The 20,160-nt window shown below is 38.7% G+C and overlaps 1 protein-coding gene across 5 annotated transcripts in view; it reads right to left on the reverse strand.

Annotated features, from left to right (window-relative positions):
* Positions 1 to 4,025: 4,025 nt before the first annotated feature.
* UBE3D (ubiquitin protein ligase E3D) overlaps positions 4,026 to 20,160 on the reverse strand; it is a 174,893-nt gene continuing 158,758 nt past the window's right edge. For all 5 annotated transcript variants that reach the window (XM_004044335.5, XM_055391463.2, XM_055391459.2 and 2 more), the window contains one exon: positions 4,026 to 4,678. In XM_004044335.5, the coding sequence (XP_004044383.1) occupies positions 4,658 to 4,678 (21 nt within the window). In that variant the 3' untranslated portion in view covers positions 4,026 to 4,657. The remainder of the gene's footprint in view (positions 4,679 to 20,160) is intronic.

Here is a 20,160-nt window from a genome sequence, read left to right on the forward strand (position 1 = left end):
GCATACAAATTATGACAATAAAAATCATTTTCACCTTTTTTCTAAAATAAGTAATAAAATAGAAAATAGTTTTAATCTATGAAATGTTAAAAAGGGATCAAATAAAAATATTGAAATATTTATAGAAAGAAACTAATCAGGCTGTGTATAATAGGGGAGAAAGGTGAATAAAGAAAATGTAGTCATCTGGCCAGCAGTTGTCATTCTGACCAGAAAGGCTGCCAAAGGTCCCAGGAAGGCTACTAAAAGACACGACTAGGACACAAATCCTGCCCTTTGCTTATTGTACCTTGTAACCAAAGGATCCTAGAATAAGGGTGGCCTTGAAAATGGGTTTCATAATTTATATGTAATGGGATTGAGAACAAATTAATTTAGTTTATTCCAGAATGGAAATAGGGACATATTTTTAAAAGAATGGTAGTACAGTTTAGATGTTTTTAAAAATGTTGTTTTGAACAATTATGTGTTTGTCATTCTTCTTAAAACTGGAGGATTTACCTCTTATGACTGATTTCCATTAACTCCCTCTTACTTTTTCTCCCAGATTAAGTTTTGATGATGAGCTCTGATTTAGTAGATGAAATCTCAGATATATCTTACAATGTAAAATGTATCATAAAAGGTAAAACCTATCTTAAAATGTAAAAGCATCTTAAAATGTAAACCAAGAGAAATGGTTACATTAAATCATATTGAGTGGTCTTGCATATTTAAGATTTAAGAAAGTGTAGAGCTCTTAAATAAGCATCTAGTGGGACACACTCCTCTGATGGGTAACATTAATGGTGATTCTTCTCTAACTATAGACTAAGATGTACCAGTCATTCCTACATTCCTGAATAACAATGAAATGTGGATCTCAATTAATATTTGTTATACATTAGGCGCAAAAACAAATGTACAGGAACAGCAACTAGGCTGGCTTTATCACACAAAAGGAAAACTATTTAACACTGTCAGCACTTTTTACAACAGTGGCTACTGAGCAGACTTAATTACCAAAAGGCCTGCACAAGGCCAGTTACATCAGCATGTCTGGGTCTAATCGGATTCTTTTTTCTGATATCTATGGAATCAAACACACTTTGCTAATATCGGTGGATCCTTGTTTAGTCAAGCTACTTTTGGCAAAATGATGCAAGGCTGCAGTTTGCATGTGATCTGTTAGCCTTTAACAATGCAGCTCTTGATGGAATTGAATTATTTTAACCATATATGGTACCATACAGTATACATACACTTTAAGCTCAATTCAGCCATCCCTGTCTGAAATAGTACCTAATCTTTCTTAACCCATCTTTGTCTTATTGTGCTTTGCAGAAATTATATATAATAATTTTATGATAAAACATAGTACTTCTATTTTTGTCTGCTTCCTCCATGAGAATGTAAGCTCGATGTGGGCAAGGACTTTGTCTTATTATCTCTATCTGCAGTACCTGTAACTATGCTTGAAATGTAGTAGATGTTCTAAAAGTCCTCACTGAATGAACAAACCTATATAGGTTTGCCAAAATGAGTGGCCGACAGAAGTTTTCAACAGGTAATTTTACTGTAACTTTATACTAGATAAAAACAAGTTCACAGAACCACTTGTTTACAGCAGATTTTAGAGACATAAAAAAGGGACTAGAAATTTGGTGCTTTACTAAGAGGTCCTTGGTAACCAATGCATGTCTGCATTCTGTGGTATCCTTATCTAAGAATACTACTGAATAGATTGTGGAATTATACTCACCAGACAGAGGAGGCTAATGTGGAACAACTTCCAAGGGTCAACATTAATATTGTACCGCCTGCTTCAATTCTGTGTAGCCCTCCCAGCATGGTTTAAAATGAAATTTAAATGTCTTTAATGCTATCCCTGTGTCTGTTTCTGTGCATGTGTCTCATACACACCAATTCACTCACCCACAGCAACAAAAAGATAGAAAGAGCCATTTCCCTTTTCCCTTCATGCCCTATAGCCCCAAAGTAGACTCTCACAGGTACAGACATGTTACCCCTCAGACCTACCCAGTGACTAGATGTAAATAACTCACTTTGAGCACGGGCGTAGCTGTGCTGGCCCTCCCTTCCCAACTGTGGAAGATCCAATGGAGACCTGTTGAGCTTGGGAACTTCACCATGACAAGATTTATGTGATTCATGACAGATGCAATTTAAAGCAAAGTAACTATAGTGTTGCCAGAAACCTGCCCTTTGTGTGCATGTGTGTGTTGCATGACCTCCTCTTACACCCGTCCCTCAGAGCTTCTCATGGTCATTCCACCTCCACTCCCCACACTATGCCATCAGAAAGAAGGCTGGCTTGGTTCCTCCTAAGGCCCAAGGAAGAGGTGAGATGAGGGTGTCTCACTACATTTGACTCAACTTGATTTTATTAGGGAGGCAAGGTTAGAAAATTAGAATATTCTTCTAGTTGGGTTTTTTTGAGCAGTACAGAGTTATCTGTGCAATCACAAGCACCTTTAGGATCTAAATCATAAACATACATTAGTGTGGTAGTATGGCCATTGCTTTTTTCCAGAGGGAGAAAAACTATCTCAGAAGAAAATTCTTTTTTATGCACAGGCTGAACTCTGCTTCATCTAATTTATTCCAATTTCCAACATTAGACCAATACAAACTGAACTCTAAGAAACAGTCACACATAAAGGCATTCACCACTAATGTATTCATTTGTGAAAAAAAAAGATAGCATACTAAGCTTAGGCTACATGCCAGAAAAAGATTCAGATTTTGTAATAATCTGTCATGGGCAATACACAACTCTATAGACAGTCACCAAATCTTGTTTCTCAGGCCATATCTTCTATAGCAGTGGTTCTCAGCTAGAGTTAATTTTGTCAATCACAACAATATCTACAGACATTTTTGGTCAACACAACTGGAGTGGAGGAGGGGGCTGTGCTAATGGAATCTAGTGGGTAGAGGTCAGGGATGTTGCTAAACATCCTTCAATGCAGAGAGCAGTCTCCCACAAAAAGAATTATCCAGACCAAGATATAAACAGTATTGAAGCTGAGGAACCCTGCTGTATACTGACAGATAGGAATCTAAAGCATGGAAAGTCAGCATGATGTTTGGGAGTCTAGTAGCTTAAGTGAAGCCAAACTAATTCTCTTCTGTGGCTGTGAGTCTTGGATGTATCACTAAGAACTTCAACGTTTCAAACTGTGCTTAATAAAATGACTCTGCAGGATCAACTGTTGGGTATTATTCCTATGTCAGTCTACAAGTTACAGAATTAGGAGTGCCATACCACTGCTCTGCTAGTAAGACAAATGTTTTGGTTGCACTACCAGGAAGAAGAAATCATGAAAAGTACACCCAATCATAAAATGCCAAGTGACACCTGTGTTAAGAATGTTAGAGGCCAGGCGTGGTGGCTCACGCCTGTAATCCCAGCACTTTAGAAGGCTGAGGTGGGTGGATCACCTGAGATCAGGAGTTCGAGACCAGCCTGGCCAATATGGCAAAACCCTGTCTCTACTAAAAATACAAAAAATTAGCCAGGTGTGATGGCGGGTATCTGTAATTCCAACTACTTGGGAGCCTGCGGCAGGCAAATCGCTTGAACCCCAGAGGCGGAGCCTGCAGTGAGCCGAGATCTCCAGCTGGGCAACGAGAGCTAAATTCCATCTCAAAAAAAAAAAGTGTTAGAAAATTTGCGGATAGAAAACTCAGGGTTTTTGAGGCAAGATATATCAGGTGGTCTGTGGAGATTAATGCCAATTGAGCAGCAAGGATATTTGCAAATCCACAGACTGTCCTCCTGATCCTGGAGCAGGAAAGGAGGATGTCAGAGAGAGATGGATCAGATCTTGGGCAGAGGAGATGGACATGCCTGGCTCCAGTCCCAGCTTTGATCCTAGCTGTGTGATTCTAGGCAAGTCTCAAACGTTCCCTGTGAAATTAGGAGCTAGCGTGTACTCTGTGGGATTCCCTGTAGCTCCATCCTTCTCACTGAAAGGTTTCCTCACTGCTTGTGCCGGTACACAAAGAATAGAACAACTCTGTAACAGGATGCTAGTGAGGTATATTTATTAATTTGCAATAATGTATGGTAAAGGAAATAACAAAAGCAACATGCAGATTTGCATAAATGGGAAATCCTTTAATTTGATAATCATTCATTCAACAAACATCTATTGAGCATCTCCTCTGAATAAAGTATAAAATGTTTTCTACTTTTCTTTTTTAAAATTTGTTTTAAATGATCCTGAGAAACTCTTTAAAAGTTTATTTCCTAGGATTTACAGCAGTTAACATTCAGTTCCACCAATAAAATTCCTCACTGGATTCCACACAGGACAGATGGATCTCCATTAGGTAATAACCTTCCAGGTGGTGCTGACACTGCACATATGTGAATATTCCTCTCTGTGGGAAATAGAGATGTAACTTCTACACTTGCCTCAACCTGCTACTATGACTTTCTTCACAGTCCTGGGTTTTCAAAGATCTAAAGTTAACTCTTCTCTTAGAGAATATATGCAAACAAGTAAACTTAAAACTTCAATGCAATGCTCTTATCCCATAGCTCTGGTTCTTGTCTTTGTAATTGATGCCTCCTGAGCTGACTGCTGGCCTCGGTGTGCTCCTGCTTGAGAGCTGTCTGCCGGGGGAGGAGAATGCCCAGCTCTAATAGTTACATCTTCAAAAAGGCCACCTGGAGAGGGAAGAAAAATTCACAATGCTTTACTTCTATAATATGACAAAATGGCTGCATGTACATCAAATCAGAATCAGGTTAAGTCTGGTCAATAAGATCATATGCTTGTTTAAACAGAAAAATGACTCTTAGTGGATCTAGACATTTTATTTTACAGCAGGAGCCAATTAGTCTTTTTTTAATGAACCATATAGTAATTAAGATGATTCACATGCATTTTAAAGGAGAAAAATAGAGTTTTAATTGAAACTAAAGTTATATTGCTATGAAGTAATCCAGTCCTCGTTCCCATTGATTCACAACTATTGTTTTGGACCTTCCATATTTAGAATTCTGAGTCTCATTCCTAGGCGATTCTGGGTCCTCATCCCTATAGGTAATTATACCAGTCTCTCCTAGGTCATTGTGATACTTTCACTTATATTGGTCGGTCAGCAGCAATTCATCTTAAAACCTAGAGTTAAAAAAAAGTAATTCACACAGTCTTATGCACAAAATATTTTCAGACTATGTAATGAAGCCTAGATCAAATGCACCTAATTTCCCAATAGTTTTCAAAACAGAAACAAACTTAACAAAGTCAATCATAAATGTTTAGAAAGGTTTAGTTCAGGGGTGACAATAAATTGGGAACTGTGCCAATATGAGGAAGAGAGTCAAGTATAGAGCAGAGATAGATCGTGAAGTCTGGGAGGCTTGGGAAGCTCGTATTAGGCGTGAGCAACAGAAGTAAAAACATTCTACTCTTGGGGAAGTATGGGACATCTGTCAATAGCATCAGGAAATTTTGTCCTTAAGTCCCCGAATGCAGTAAAAAGAGGTGTGTATTTAACTATCTCTGTTAAAAGAAAAGGTAAAGGGAGGGTCACACAGGGCAGAAAGCATCTGCTTTATGCTGAGTAATTCAGAAGGATGTTACCCTTCATACGGTGCTGGTGAGAAAGGCACCTGCTGAGTTTCCATATCAACTTCCTGCTGAGTTTCTCTATCAAGAGAAGACCAAATTGGAAGGAGCAGCAAAGAGGAAAGGTTGATTCCTAAACAAAATGTAAACATGGACAATTGATGCAAACCTCAAGAGCTTACTGTGAAGCTCAAATGAGATCACTGTTAGTTCAAGCTGCACCATTTTGTAAGCCTCGCCCCCACCCCCCCAACCATTTCATAGTCCCAGGTCAAAGTGAAACGTTCCATGGGGGTTCGGACCATGAGAAACATCCTGCCCAACCACCTGACTTTCTTATCATACCCTGCCAGGCAAAGGCCCAACTGAAGGAACATTCCTATCATATCTTGCTGGACAAAGGCCCAAGGAACATCCTATGACATCCCACTGGAAAAAGGGCCAAACCGCCTGATCATAGGAACATCTTATCAATATCCTGCCAGGCAGCAAGCCATACTGCCCAGACCCCTCCCACCCATATCTATAAGTACCCCAGCCTGTAAGCAGCAGTGGGCTCTGGCTGGCATTAACTGGTCCCCCACCTCTGCAGGTCTTGTGCTGCACATAAAACCTGCATTTCTGTAGAGCCGCCAACTCTCTCTGTCTTTAACCCTCCCCTTCCTTTCAAAACCTAATAATAATGATTAGGAAAATCCATGTGTTTCCCCTGTCTCTCAGCTGACAAGAGATATTAGAAGCCTGTGAATATACCAGATGAGAAGAGAGGCCAGTAGAGCCTGTTATAACAGACACAGGAAGGAAGACCAGAAGTCACTGAGTCTGACTTAGGGCTCACTGTGGGCAGCATCCCTGGCAGGCGACATTCTGCTTCTACATAGACAGTTTACAGGGACAGGAAGCTCACAACTGTACAAAGAAGACAATGACGCTGCTTATATTCAAACAGAAAGACAATGGAAGAAAACCATTTATCTCTTTTGTAATTCTGAAAATTGCTATGTCATGGCATATTCCAACCAGGAAATACTTAGCATAAGGATAACACTGATAAATGACATTACGAAAATGGTTAAGAGGCTGGCACAGTGGCTCACAGTGGCCTGTAATCCCAGCACTTTGCAAGGCCAAGGCAGGCAGATGGCTTGAGGTTAGGAGTTTGAGAACAGCCTGCCAATATGGTAAAACTCTGTCTCTACTAAAAATACAAAAATTAGCCAGGCGTGGTGGCAGGTACCTGTAATCCCTGCTACTTGGGAGGCTGAGGCATGAGAATCACTTGAACCCATATGGTAGAGGTTGCAGTGAGCCGAGATCACGCTACTGCACTCCAGTCTGGCTGACAGACGGAGAGTCTGTCTCAAAAATAAGAAAAAAAGAAAATGGTTAAGAATTTTAGCTATACAGAATAGTGATTTTCAACTTGAGGTGATTTTGTGTACTGACGGGCGTTTGGCAGTATCTGGAGACATTTTCGGTTGTCAACGTAACTGGGAGGGGGTGCTACTGGCATCCAGTGGACAGAGGCCAGGGACGTTCTCCTACAATTAGAGAGCCCCTAAAACAAAGAATTATCAGCTAGCCCCATTCAGCCTTTCCTCACCCACAAAATGGGAATTCTAACAGGATGTACATGAAATTTGTAAAACACTTTATTAAGCCTACTTTGATTTTTTTCATCCACAGCACAGTCCTATGGTTTAGTAAAGCAGGCATTTGAATCTTTGTTTTACATATGAAGAAACAGAAGCTCAGAAAACTTATGAAACTTGCTCAGATAGTAAAGCTCTTAGGTGACAATGGTGGGCTTAGAAAGAAATTGATTTCTAATCCATGCTTTTCCCACTATAACTTTACAGATGAATGACAGAAAACTACAGAGGCTTAGAGACTTCCAATCTTTGGTATTGCCTCAACTATCAAAAGATTTCTTTTGCATGCCTGCGAATATGAACTCAAGATGAGGAACAACTACAAAAGAGGCTAAGCTGATTAAATTAAATAATGCAAAATGGACCCTCCCAGTGAAAAAGAAAAAGTTTAAAATTTGGCTTCATGTCTTCTTTTCATCTGCTTTTTATAGTTTCATTTGCCGAGCACATTATGTATTTTTAAAGACAACATGAAACTGCAATCATCCTTGGGAACAGGTACTGTACAATGCATTTTATTCCTTATATTTAAAACACTGTGAGTTAACATATTTCAAACGCTGATTTTGTGTTCCCTACCATTTATCCATGACAAGAAAAATTACTTCCCCTAACTGCCATTTATTTTAAGAGAGGATAATTTTATTTTGTTCCACTACACTGAGAAAGATCTCTGTATTTCATGTTTTTCATTTTATTCCCCAAAGTAAAAGTTTTAAAGCTTCTCAGAGCATATGACTATAGCTGCAGCTTAAAGTTTTGCTGGTTGTTATATTTCTGGAATATAGTTACAAAGTATAAATAATTATTTTAAAAAACAAAAGACAACCCTTTCCTGTCAGTTATAACATCTGATTTAGTTCTGTACACCTGAATAGTGACACTTGGAAATGGAGAGAGGGAGAGGATGTTAAGATGTCTAAAAATGATGTCTCTGCTTTGAGTAATCTCTAAAAACAATCTTCTTAAACCACAATAAACATGGCCAGGTTGATGTATCATTGACCAAATGTAAGTTTGGGATGCATTAATACATTTGTGTGACACGTTAAACATTTTTTAATGTTATTTTACCCTAGATAACAAATTTATAATAACTGATTTCTCAACATTGATTTAGAACTTTTTATCCTCTGTTTTGTCTTTTCTTTTTTTTTGAGAGAGAGTCTTGCTCTGTTGCCCAGGCTGGAGTGCAGTGGCCTGATCTTGGCTCACGGCAACCTCTGCCTCCCGGGTTCAAGCAATTCTCCTGCCTCAGCCTCCTGAGTAGCTGGGATTACAGGCGCGTGCCACCACGCCGGCTAATTTTTGTATTTTTAGTAGAGATGCGGTTTCACCATGTTGGTCAGGCTGGTCTCGAACTCCTGACCTCGTGATCCACCTGCCCCGGCCTCCCAAAGTGCTGGGATTACAGGCGTCAGCCACTCTGCCTGGCCTTAGAATTTCAATCACTAAAAAGACATATCATCATCATTGGCTACATAGAAAGGCTTTAGAAAGGACTCTTTACACTAAGTAGACAGACACAAATGTTCCTTTTAAAAAGGACATTGTTGACTTAAAAAAAAAACACAAAACTTTCCTTTAGATAGGTATTTTTGTCCAGTGCATGTTCAAAGTTATGATCTGAAACAGGCTGTTTTTATGGTGGAAAAGGAAAAGGACAAGGAAAGTTTATGCCCTTATATTATAAAATCCAGTTTCTTGGCCAGGCGCGGTGGCTCACACCTGTAATCCCAGCACTTTGGGAGGCTGAGGTGGGTGGATCACCTGAGGTCAGGAGTTCGAGACCAGCCTGGCCAACATGGTAAAACACCCTCTCTACTAAAAACACAAAAATTAGCTGGGTATGGTGGTGGGTGCCTGTAATCCCAGCTACTTGGGAGGCTGAGGCAGGAGAATCACTTGAACCCAGGAGGCAGAGGTTGCAGTGAGCTGAGATCCCACCAGTGAACTCCACAGCCTAGGTGACAGAGTGAGACTCCATCTCAAAAATAAATAAACTAATTAATTAATTAAAACAAAATCTAGTTACCAAGATCCAAATTTCCTTTACAAACATACAATATAAATGTAAAAACAAAAATAAAATTAAAAACTACAACTTTTTCTAGCAGCTAGCAAATATACTTGATGTCTTAAAATAATATTGGGATTAGGTAGTTTTTACTAACTTACTAATTTGGCGTTAATCACGCCCATGTTGAGGATACCCTAGACTCAACTTTTTGTGTTGGATAAATACTAAAAGATATTCCTCTCAAAAGAAACTATCATCAGAGTGAACAGGCATCCTGCAGAATGGGAGAAAATTTTTGCAATCTATCCATCTGACAAAGGACTAATATCCAGAATCTACAAAGAACTTAAACAAATTTACAAGAAAACAAACAACCCCATCAAAAAGTGGGCGAAGGATATGAATAGACACTTCTCAAAAGAAGACATTGATGCAGCCAACAAACATATGAGAAAAAGCTCATCATCACTGGTCATTAGAGAAATGCAAATCAAAACCACAATGAGATACCATCAAATGCCAGTTAGAATGGCGATCATTAAAAAGTCAGGAAACAACAGATGCTGGAGAGGATGTGGAGAAATAGGAAAGCTTTTACACTATTGGTGGGAGTGTAAATTAGTTCAACATTGTGGAAGACAGTATGGCGATTCCTCAAGGATCTAGAACTAGAAATATCATTTGACCCAGCAATCCCATTACTGGGTATATACCCAAAGGACTATAAATCATTCTACTATAAAGACACATGCACACGTATGTTTATTGCAGCACTGTTCACAATAGCAAAGACTTGGAACCAACCCAAATGCCCATTGATGATAGACTGAATAAAGAAAATGTGGCACATATACACCACCGAATACTATGCAGCCATAAAAAGGGTGAGTTCATGTCCTTTGCAGGGACATGGATGAAGCTGGAAATCATTATTTTCAGCAAACTAACACAAGAACAGAAAACCAAACACCGCATGTTCTCACTCATAAGTGGGAGCTGAACAATGAGAACACATGGACACAGGGAGAGGAAGACCACACAATGGGGCCTGTTGGGGGGCGGGGGGTTAGGGGAGGGATAGCATTAGGAGAAATACCTAATGTAGATGATGGGTTGATGGGTGCAGCAAACCACCACGGCACATGTATACCTATGTAACAAAACTGCATGTTCTGCACATGTACCCCAGAACTTAAAGTATAATAAAAAAAAATTTTTTTAAAGATATTTCTCTCTCTGGGCTGGGAGGCTAGCTTCATTCATTCAATCGTTAATTATCTCCTATGTGACACTGATTGTTCCAGCCACAGAGCACACTGAGAAGGAATTTCCGCCTCCTGCTAAAATGAGAGTAGGAGAGGAAGTCAAGGAATTAGGTGATTCCAATCCTAAGGTGGAGTAAATTTAAGATGGACCTTAACACCTGCTGGGAGAAACAAGACTATTTTTGCATTATGAAAGCAAGAGAGCCTCCTGAGACACTACCCAGGAGGAAGCAAAGAGAGCCATAAACCCCGGCATGCCATGGAGTTTGGCACACACTTGATCCCCCTAGGATGCTGGCCTGCTAAATGAATGACTGGCAAAAAGGAAGGACCAAACAAAACACCAAAAATGTGAGAAGCAGTCCAATGAGGAAGAAGATCCTGTCCCTCCAAATTGGCAACAATTATGTGCGTAAGGGACAGAAACAATAGACTAAGGGAACATCAGTGTAGCCTTCCAACCCTGGACTTTCTGCACACATTCCATAAGAACTTTTAAAAGGTAGAGAGAAAAAAAGATGGGTGTCCATAAATTAAACTTTCACCCTGTATTTGCTTTAAGCCATGAGGCACTATGAAAATTTACATATAACTAAAAAGCTTGTTGATTTAAAAAGTTAGGCTGAGCCTTGTTATGTCTTCTAGCAGACATCTAGGTAAAAGGCCAGCAGTCCACTTACAGGATGAGAAGTACTTTAAGAGATGTGTATGTGGCAGAGGGAAGAGGACTACTGGTGCCTTTTCATCTCTAGATGGGGCTGAAATCAAGGACCACTATAGCAGTTACTGGATCTTGATCCTATTCTTCAACAAAGCAAGTAGGTCCTAGATGTGAACTTCTCCTCACTTCTTTTAGAATAACTGGACTACGGACAGCATTGTTGGCATTGGATGGTGCTATTGTAACACTGTAGTGAACAAGCAGTTCTGATGCTCCCAGTCATATAAAGCAAATCTAGTAACTTTACTAATGAGAGCAAACCGATGGGGCCAACATTGATATAGCAGTCTTCTGATATTACATAAAAATATATTGCCTCTGAAGCACAAAACATTTGTAAGGAAATAATTCTAGGATACCAGTATGGGTGGGTGTTAAAGCACAAGATATAAAATGGTGCTACCTCAATACATGCACACACACTCACAAATCAAAAAGTCCCTTTAATTTCTCCTTCCTATGGAATATCTGCAGGAAGGAACCTACAGAAGGGAACAGTGGCACTGCTGCAGCTTTGGCCTAGAGTGGTGTTTTGAAAATCACCACTGTGCTGCCCTATTGGCGACATGCCTCTGACCAAACAAGTTTATTCAGAAACAGAGTTTCTAGAGCTCAGAAATAAAGTGCTTTTCTATAGTATCAATTGAAATATTTTCAATTGCTTAAGGAGAGGTGCCTTTAGCAGCAAAACCATTTTAATATATCATATTTAAAGGAAACCATGCCCACTCTTACATTAAGGTTAAGAAGCATGGCTGGTGAAGAAATGGTATGCTTACAATATCAGTACAACTGGAAATCCCAGGAGGGGCCATGAACCCCTATACTGTGGAACAAAATAGATTTCCACAGATGAATGGGTTCTGTCATTTAAACAGATTTATTTCAGTGGCAATTTTTAAATTCCTATTTTAGCTATAAATATTAATTCTTTTAACAGACATGCAACCAAGAAGAAAACTTGCTTCATGCAGACGAAACGCTTTCTGACCCACTGTGAAGCAAAGAGGAGGAAATCGCTTGTAAGGTTGCGACTGTGGATCCCACTAGTTATCAGTGGAAAAGTGTCATGGAAACACTATGCAGGCAGTATTGAGATACTTAACGAGTGGCCCTGAGGCCAGGGCTACTTGTGCATGAGGGAATAATTCTGTCCAGCAGGAAGAATGGCAAAAGGTGACCTAACACATTTTTTAAGAGAAAGGGATAAAGAGGGTCATACCTGCCTTTGAAAACCATCCTGGACAATTTTATTTCACACCAGAAATAAAAAAGCCTTACTTCTATTGGTTGATATTCAACAAGTTCTTTATTGCAATTATTGAAACTTAGAGAAGTCGAGACTTATATTGCCTACTATAATTCCTGTTTAAATACGTGATTTATGATTATATGAATTATAGACAAACTTACAAAACACAGAAAGGTACACACAAAAAGAAAAATTTTGTGGCTACATCACTTAGGGATAACTACTATTAACATTTTGGATATATATTTCTAGATTTCTGTTTTTCTGGACAATTCCGTATAGCTGTTTTGTGAAATAGCGCTTATGAAACTAAATGTAATATGTATTGTGGTAATTTTCAAATAATATTATTCTAGGATATCTTTAATTGCTGCATTATATTTTACTACACATCTGCATCACTTAAAAAAAAAAAAGAGTAAGTGCATAACTTATTTCACCAGAGAGGAGCAGGGCTTGGGAGAGGGTGGTATTGACTGACAGTCCCAGGAAACACAAATAGTCCAGCCCAGTGCTTCTCAGGTGCTGTCTCTGGGATCAGCATTGCTGGCCTCATTTGAGAACGTGTTAAAAAGGCAAATTACTGTGCCCACTCCAGACTTACTGAATCTAGGGGTGGGGCCTAGCAAGGGGTGTTTTAATAGGTTGTCCAGGTGATTCTGATGCCTGCTAGGTTTGAGAGCTGTTGATCTAGTCCAACCATTTTATACAGCTGAGCAAACCATCCTCGAAAAGGGAATTGGATTAAAGTGACATAGCTAATTAGGCGAGCACTCAAACACAGGTCTTCTAACTCCTACTCCAGTGTCTTCATTTCTAGACCAGTGCAAACTCAAAGGTGCTGATTTGGGTGCCCAAAAATCTTTTCAAAAAACATCTTTTTCCTCTAGAAGACAATAAAATTGTCAAGGGAGAAAGAAACAAATTATATCCAGTCCTATTTCCCAATATTAATAAAGGAGCCTGGGCCCACTGTTGACAAAAGGAAACCCAAGCCCTTTTTGTTCACGATGTAGAGACTGAAGGGGCCAGTATCTCAAATTCAAATTGACCTATCATATAAAGCTAGTCTGTTAAAAGTTCAGTGAATGAATTTTCTGGGGGGTGGGAGTTAGCGGGGACAGCTTCTGATATGCCCTGATGTGGCATATGACTAGACTGTGGCATATCACATATTACTACATTCTTTTCTAAATCTAGTCACTCCACATGGGTCTCCAGCAAATTTATTTGCTTAGCTCAGGTAAAGAAAATGGTCACAAATTTGGCTTCAAAATAAGCTACAGTACCACCACCAAAAGTTGGCAAAGAAACTGAGTCTTCCATACATTGCTGAGGAGGGGAATATAAGAGTAGAGCCATTCGAGAAAACAGTTTGGCAGTTTATTTTTAAAATTAAACATGTAATTACTACATGGCCTAACAACTGCAAATTAGGAATTTCTTCCAGAGAAATAGAAACTTATGTTCACATAATAATCTGTACACGAATGTTTAAGGCAGCATTATTTTAATAGCCAAAACCTGGAGTCAGCCCAGGTGACTGGCTAAATTGTTGTACAGCCACACCATGGAACACTGCTCAGCAATAAAAAGCAGCCCACTATCAATACACGTGACTCGGAAGAATCTCTAGGGAATTATGCTGAGTCAAAAAAATCTCAAAAGGTTACATACTGTATCATTCCATTTACATAACATTTTTGAATTGACAAAATTTTACAAGTCAAGGACAGAGCAATGATTGCAGGGGTTAAGGATGGTAGAGAGGGGAGAGAGGGTGTGATTATAAAAGTGCAACAGGAGGGATTCCTGTGTTGATAGAACTATTCAGTGTCTTGACTATGGTGGTAGATACACAAACATACACAGGTGATAAAATTGTATAGAACTCAGTACACCTATCAACAGACTGTTTAAATTTTTCAGTAGTTTGTATAAGCTCTTTAGTAAATGTTAATATGTTTTTGTGCAGTGAAGAAATTAAGTGCCAAGCATGGTACCATCTCACTAAATCCTTAAAAAATCCACTTGAATTAAATATCTAATTTAATTCTACCCAAATTATAAGTGAAGACTCAGAGGTCAGAGAAGTTAGGTAACTTTTGATCATGGCTGTAAGCTAGTAACAAGACTAGGGGTGTGAGTAGATCTTTGTCTCTGAGCTTCACATTCATTCCATCATAAAAGCTCCCTTCCATTTAATTATGGTGAGAGATAATTGCTATTGTAACTTTAATTGAAGAAGGAATCCATAATCCAATTTTAAGCCAGATTTAGTAGCAGTTGAAATGATGCATGCATTCTTTTTTTTGTGTGTGTGTAGAGATGCGGTCTTACTTTGTAGCCCAGGCTGGTCTCAAACTCCTGGCTTCAAGTGATCCTCCCACCTCGGCCACCCAAAGTGCTGGAATTAAGGGTGAGTCACCATGCCCAGCTAGCACCCCATTTTTTTGAGAAGAAAGTAGATTACTTCTTTTGGATTAGTGGTAAGGAGGAGAAAGAAGAGATAGAATGGCAAAGTAAATCCTACTCTTAAGAGAAAATAATTATTTGATTAGAGGAGAAAACTTTGGCAGAGGAGGAGAGCCAACAGGATAGATGACATATTGGCCTGAAATCTTGGGAAGGAATTTTTGTTAAGTTTAGAAAGCTGGATACGTCATAGTAGCATAGTTGAATCAGTTCAGTAAAAACGATTATGACTTGGAATAATTAAGTAACAGGTAAGGTCTGGCAAGAAAGGAATCAAAATGTAACCAGGTGCTCATTTTCTTTAGCTATTTACTACTCAGACATTCCTTTGAAAATATACTTAAGACATGCAAATTTTAAAAAGAAAAACATGCTAATATAGCCATTTAAGAATAAATACCATTTATTTCTTAAGTCTATTGTTTGGACTTGCTGGAAATAAAGAGGGGATCGCGAAACAGTAATTACCCTGTTTGTTTTAAAGGAGGGGTAAATAATGGCTTATGAGGAGTTTATAAACGGTCATACCACAGAGGGGAACAAGCTGAAAAGCTGAAGAGGATGCTATGTGATGTTTCACCAGAAGCCTTGGGTTTTTTACTTTTAGCCACATGGAAGGCAAAGGGCGTTCACAGAACTGTTCACTGAACTTTTCCAGGTCCAGGACAGTGTAGGGTATGGGACCAGAAAAAGACTCTCAGCATTCAAAGCGGTAGATTCTCCATGAGAAGCTGGAAGTCTCAGGTGGCTACCAGGAAGGTGCAGAAAGGTGAATTCTAATTGATATGAAAAGACTGGAGAATTGGAGATAAAGTACAGTAAGCCCCCAGTTAACGTTGTTGATAGGTTTTTGGAAACTGTGACTTTAAGTGAAACGAAGCATAATGAACCAATTTTTTATCATCAAAGTTATAATGAAATGACATTGAAGGAAACAATATTATTCAAGGACCTGCCAAACATCATTTTACTTAAAGTCACAGTTTCCAAGAACCTATCAACCACGTTAAACGAGGACTACTGTACATTATACAGAGAGAAGTAAAAACAGATTAGTGTAAGAAGGCAGCAGTTTGTACACTGCTAGAGGTGGTGGGAGAGCAGAAAAATATAGGCTCTTGGGAGAGCTGAGATTGAATGCCTCCCTGACATTTACTAGCTGAATGACCTCTTGGAGCCTTAGCTCCCTCCAGTTCTGCCCACCAGTGGTTGTGGGGATTAGTAATAAAGGACATAAACGGCCTGGCAGGCCATGGCACAGATGAGGCCTTCGATAAATGGAAGAGCTTAATATTATTATACTAAACCTAAGTGTTTCTTTTAAATATTGCTGTAGATGCATCTCTTTTGCTGTCTGCTGCTAATGAACAAATTCATGTTTAACTGTTTATTTTTAAAGGAGAAGCATAAATGGCTAATTGTGTATATAAATATCCAAGGCTTAAATAAGGCTTTTGTTTCCTATGTTACCCTAAGTAACAAAACGTCTACCAGTGACAGTCACTGAAATTGCAGATATTGCATCTGAAGAAAAAACTAGAAACCTATAGCATTTTCAAATATAAGAATGTAGGTTGCTTAGTGTAAAATATCACCTGGTCCTTGAAAAATAACTTGAAGCCCAGAGGCCACTGACTGGATTGTGTAGGGGGCGTCTAAAGGTTTGTAATGGGCAACACTCCTAGGGATTCAAACCAGCACATCCTGGACTGCTGACATAATCCACTCCTGAGAAATTCAACTCTGAATCCAGGATTAATGATTAAGCCATGGACCTTTAATATATGAAACTATTTGGCTGAATAGTCCTTTACTAATACAGGCACATCTCACTTATTCTGCTTTACTTTATTGTACTTTGCAGATACAGCATTTTTAACAAATTGAAGATTGCAGTAACCCTGCATTAAGCAAGTCTACTGGCCCCCATTTTTCCAACAACATGTGCTCACTTCATTTTTCTGCATCACATTTTGGTAATTCTCTCAATATTTTGAACTTTTCCATTAATATTATACCTGTTACGGTGATCTATGATCAGTGATCACTGATGTTACTATTGTAATTATTTTGGGGCACCACAAATCATGCCCATATACAGCCACAAACTTAATCGATAAATGTTGTCTGTTCTGTCTGTACCAATGACGAGCCGTTACCCTGTCTTTCTCCCTCTCCTAGGGCCTCCCTAATATCTCATACAAAACAATACTGAAATTAGGCCAATTAATACCCTACAGTGGCCTCTAAATGTTCAAGTGGAAGGAAGAGCCACACATTTTTCACTTAAATCAAAAGCTAGAGAGAAAAATGTTTGGGGCAGGTTAGATCAGTGGATACTAATTTTTTCACTGCAACATACCAACAAACAAGGCCCGCAAGACACAGGTCCTTACTCAAGTCTAGTCATCCCAGCAGTCCTCCCTCCCTGTTCAAACATCTGCTTTTGTTCTCCAATAAACCCTTAACAGTAACAATCTGTAGTGTACTTAACTGGTTTTTTTTAGCTTATGAAAAATTTCAAATATTACTATATTCTCTAGTAAAGATACAACAAATCTACATATATTTATTACCCAGAAACAATGATTATGAGCTCACGGCCATTGGTTTCATCCAAATCCCTGCCACAGACCTCTTCTGAAGCAAATCCCAGTCCTATTACTTCACATATAATTCAGTATATATCTTTAAAAGAGAAAGACTACTATAAAAATAAAACCACAATGCCATGATCACATTTAAAATATCAATAATTCCTTAATATAACCAAATATCCTGTCAGTGACCAAATTTCCCCAACTAGCTCATACATTTTTTTTTTTAACAGTTGGCGTTTGTTCAAATCAGAATCCAAATGTGGTCCACGTATTACAACTAATAAGTCTTTTACATTGCTTTTAATTAATAGGTCCCTCTTTCTTCCCTTTTTCTCCATTTGCAATTTGTGTTTCAAAGAAATCAGGCTTTTTGTTCTGCAGAGTTTTCCAAAGACTGAAATGTGACCACTTTTATGCTTTTAGTGTCCTTATGAATTCATGGATTTGAAATATATTTGATATGCTTTAATCCACTGCAGTCATTCTCACTGATACTCAAACCTGCCCATCTTTGTCAGTAAAAACCTCTTCAACTTAGAGCCTAAGTCCTTTTGACATGATCCTAGTAGTTTATAATAATTTGATTACTTTTTCCCTCACTTATGGTAAGACAGAACTCAGTCTTGTCTTGTACATTTCTTATCTCAGACATAGAATCAGCCATTTTCCCAAGAAACATGATTCCTTTTAGTGGGGAATGGTACTTAGCCACCACATCTGGAGATTGCCTTACTGCTTACAAAGCACTTTGAACACTTAACCTCACGTATACACATAAGACAAGCCACTCCCCTTCTGCAGGCCACTGCCTTCCCTTTTCAAAGTGCAGCAAGAAAACACCCTCCTTCAAGTGTCCTTGTATCCTATTTAGAAACAAGGTCCTAAACTACTCAGAGATGAATCTTTCTATCTGGTTAGCTAAGTAGGACAGGCTAGAAAATACTATCTTAAAACCATCTTAACAATCGAGTCATTTTATCGGACAAACTAAAACAAAAGAAAGTTCATGAGTCCCTCCCTTTTCCACTGTAATTAAAAGGAAACAGCTAAGCTTTATTATCAGAAAATAGGAATGGAAAAAAGGATCTTTCTAGATAGAGAATTTAATTCTTTTTAAACTAGGTAAAGACATTCCTGTATGGGTAAAAGAAAAATGGAGGGAGGAGTGAGAAATAACTGCTTCCAGAAAAAGGCTCACCACAAAACTCCCTTGGGCATGGAATTATAAAAGTGACTCACTGCCTTATGTGGGGACAGGTTCCTGCTGTTAATTTGCTTGTCAAAACTGTGGAAGGATGAGGTTGGGCTGTTGCTGTGTAGGGGCTGTAAGCACTGGAAGGCTACGCCATAGAAAATTAAAGTAGTTCTGCATACCTGTCTGGCTAATTAGGAGGAGTATTTCTAACCTCTAAGGAAAATACTCTCTAAACTCACAGGATGTTTGGAAATGGAAACAAACAAACAAAATCCAGAAGGCATGTTTCACAGTGGTTTTTATAATTTAGATCAAATTTATTCAGATGGCCAAAGGTTTCTCAGTCCCTGAGTTTCCTGTAAAACTCAAACCAATTACGGGTAGTGGTGGGGGATGTAGGAGGGGAACAGGACTCCTACAATCAATGATAAAAAGCCTTAAAACAGATCCTTCACAAGAGAAGATAAAGCACATGAAAAGGTGCTCATATCATTGGTTGTTAGGGAAATGCAAACGAAAATCATAATGAGATACCCAGAATAGTTAAATAAAAGATTGGCATCACCAAATGATGTCACTGATGAAGACACGGAACAGCTGGAGCTCTCAGACATGGTTGCTGGGAGTGTAAAATGGCACATGCACTTTGCAAAAGTGTTTAGCAGTTTATTAGAAGTTAAATATACATCTATCCTACAACCCAGCAATTCCATTCCTAGATATGTACCTGAGAGAGATGAAAACAGGTCCACAAAAAGATTTTACCAGAATATTTACAGCAGCCTTATTCAAAATAGCCCCCAATAGGAAACAACCTAAGTGCCCATTAACAGGAGAACTGATGAACAAATTGTGGCATATTTATTCAGTGAAATACTTCTCTGCAACAAAAAAGAATGAACTACTGATAAATGCAATAATAGGGATAAATTGCAAAAACATTATGTTAAGTGGGAGGTCGAGACAAAAAAGAGTACATACAGTATGATTCAATTTATACAAAGTGCAAATATAGACAAAATGAATCTAAGATGATAGAAAATAGAGACAATGGTTTTCAAAGAGGAACGATTAACTGCAAGACACCTGAAGGGAACTTTATGGGAAATGGATATGATCTAAATCTTCTTTTTGGATAATGGTTACATGGGTGTGTATTAGTGGTTCTCAACCAGGGGACATTTGGCAATGCATGGAGACATTTTTGGTTGTCATAACTAGAGGAATGCTACTGCTGGCATCTGGTAGGTAGAGGCCCGGGATGAACAGGACAGCTCTCTACAATAAAAAAAAAAATCCATCTTAAAATGTCAATAGTTGGGTACAATGTACACTATTTGGGTGACACTAATGGCTGGACTTCACCACTATACAATTCATCCTAGTAACCAAAAA

Source organism: Gorilla gorilla, chromosome 5 (assembly GCF_029281585.2).
Source record: "Gorilla gorilla gorilla isolate KB3781 chromosome 5, NHGRI_mGorGor1-v2.1_pri, whole genome shotgun sequence".
Lineage (NCBI taxonomy): Eukaryota > Metazoa > Chordata > Mammalia > Primates > Hominidae > Gorilla > Gorilla gorilla.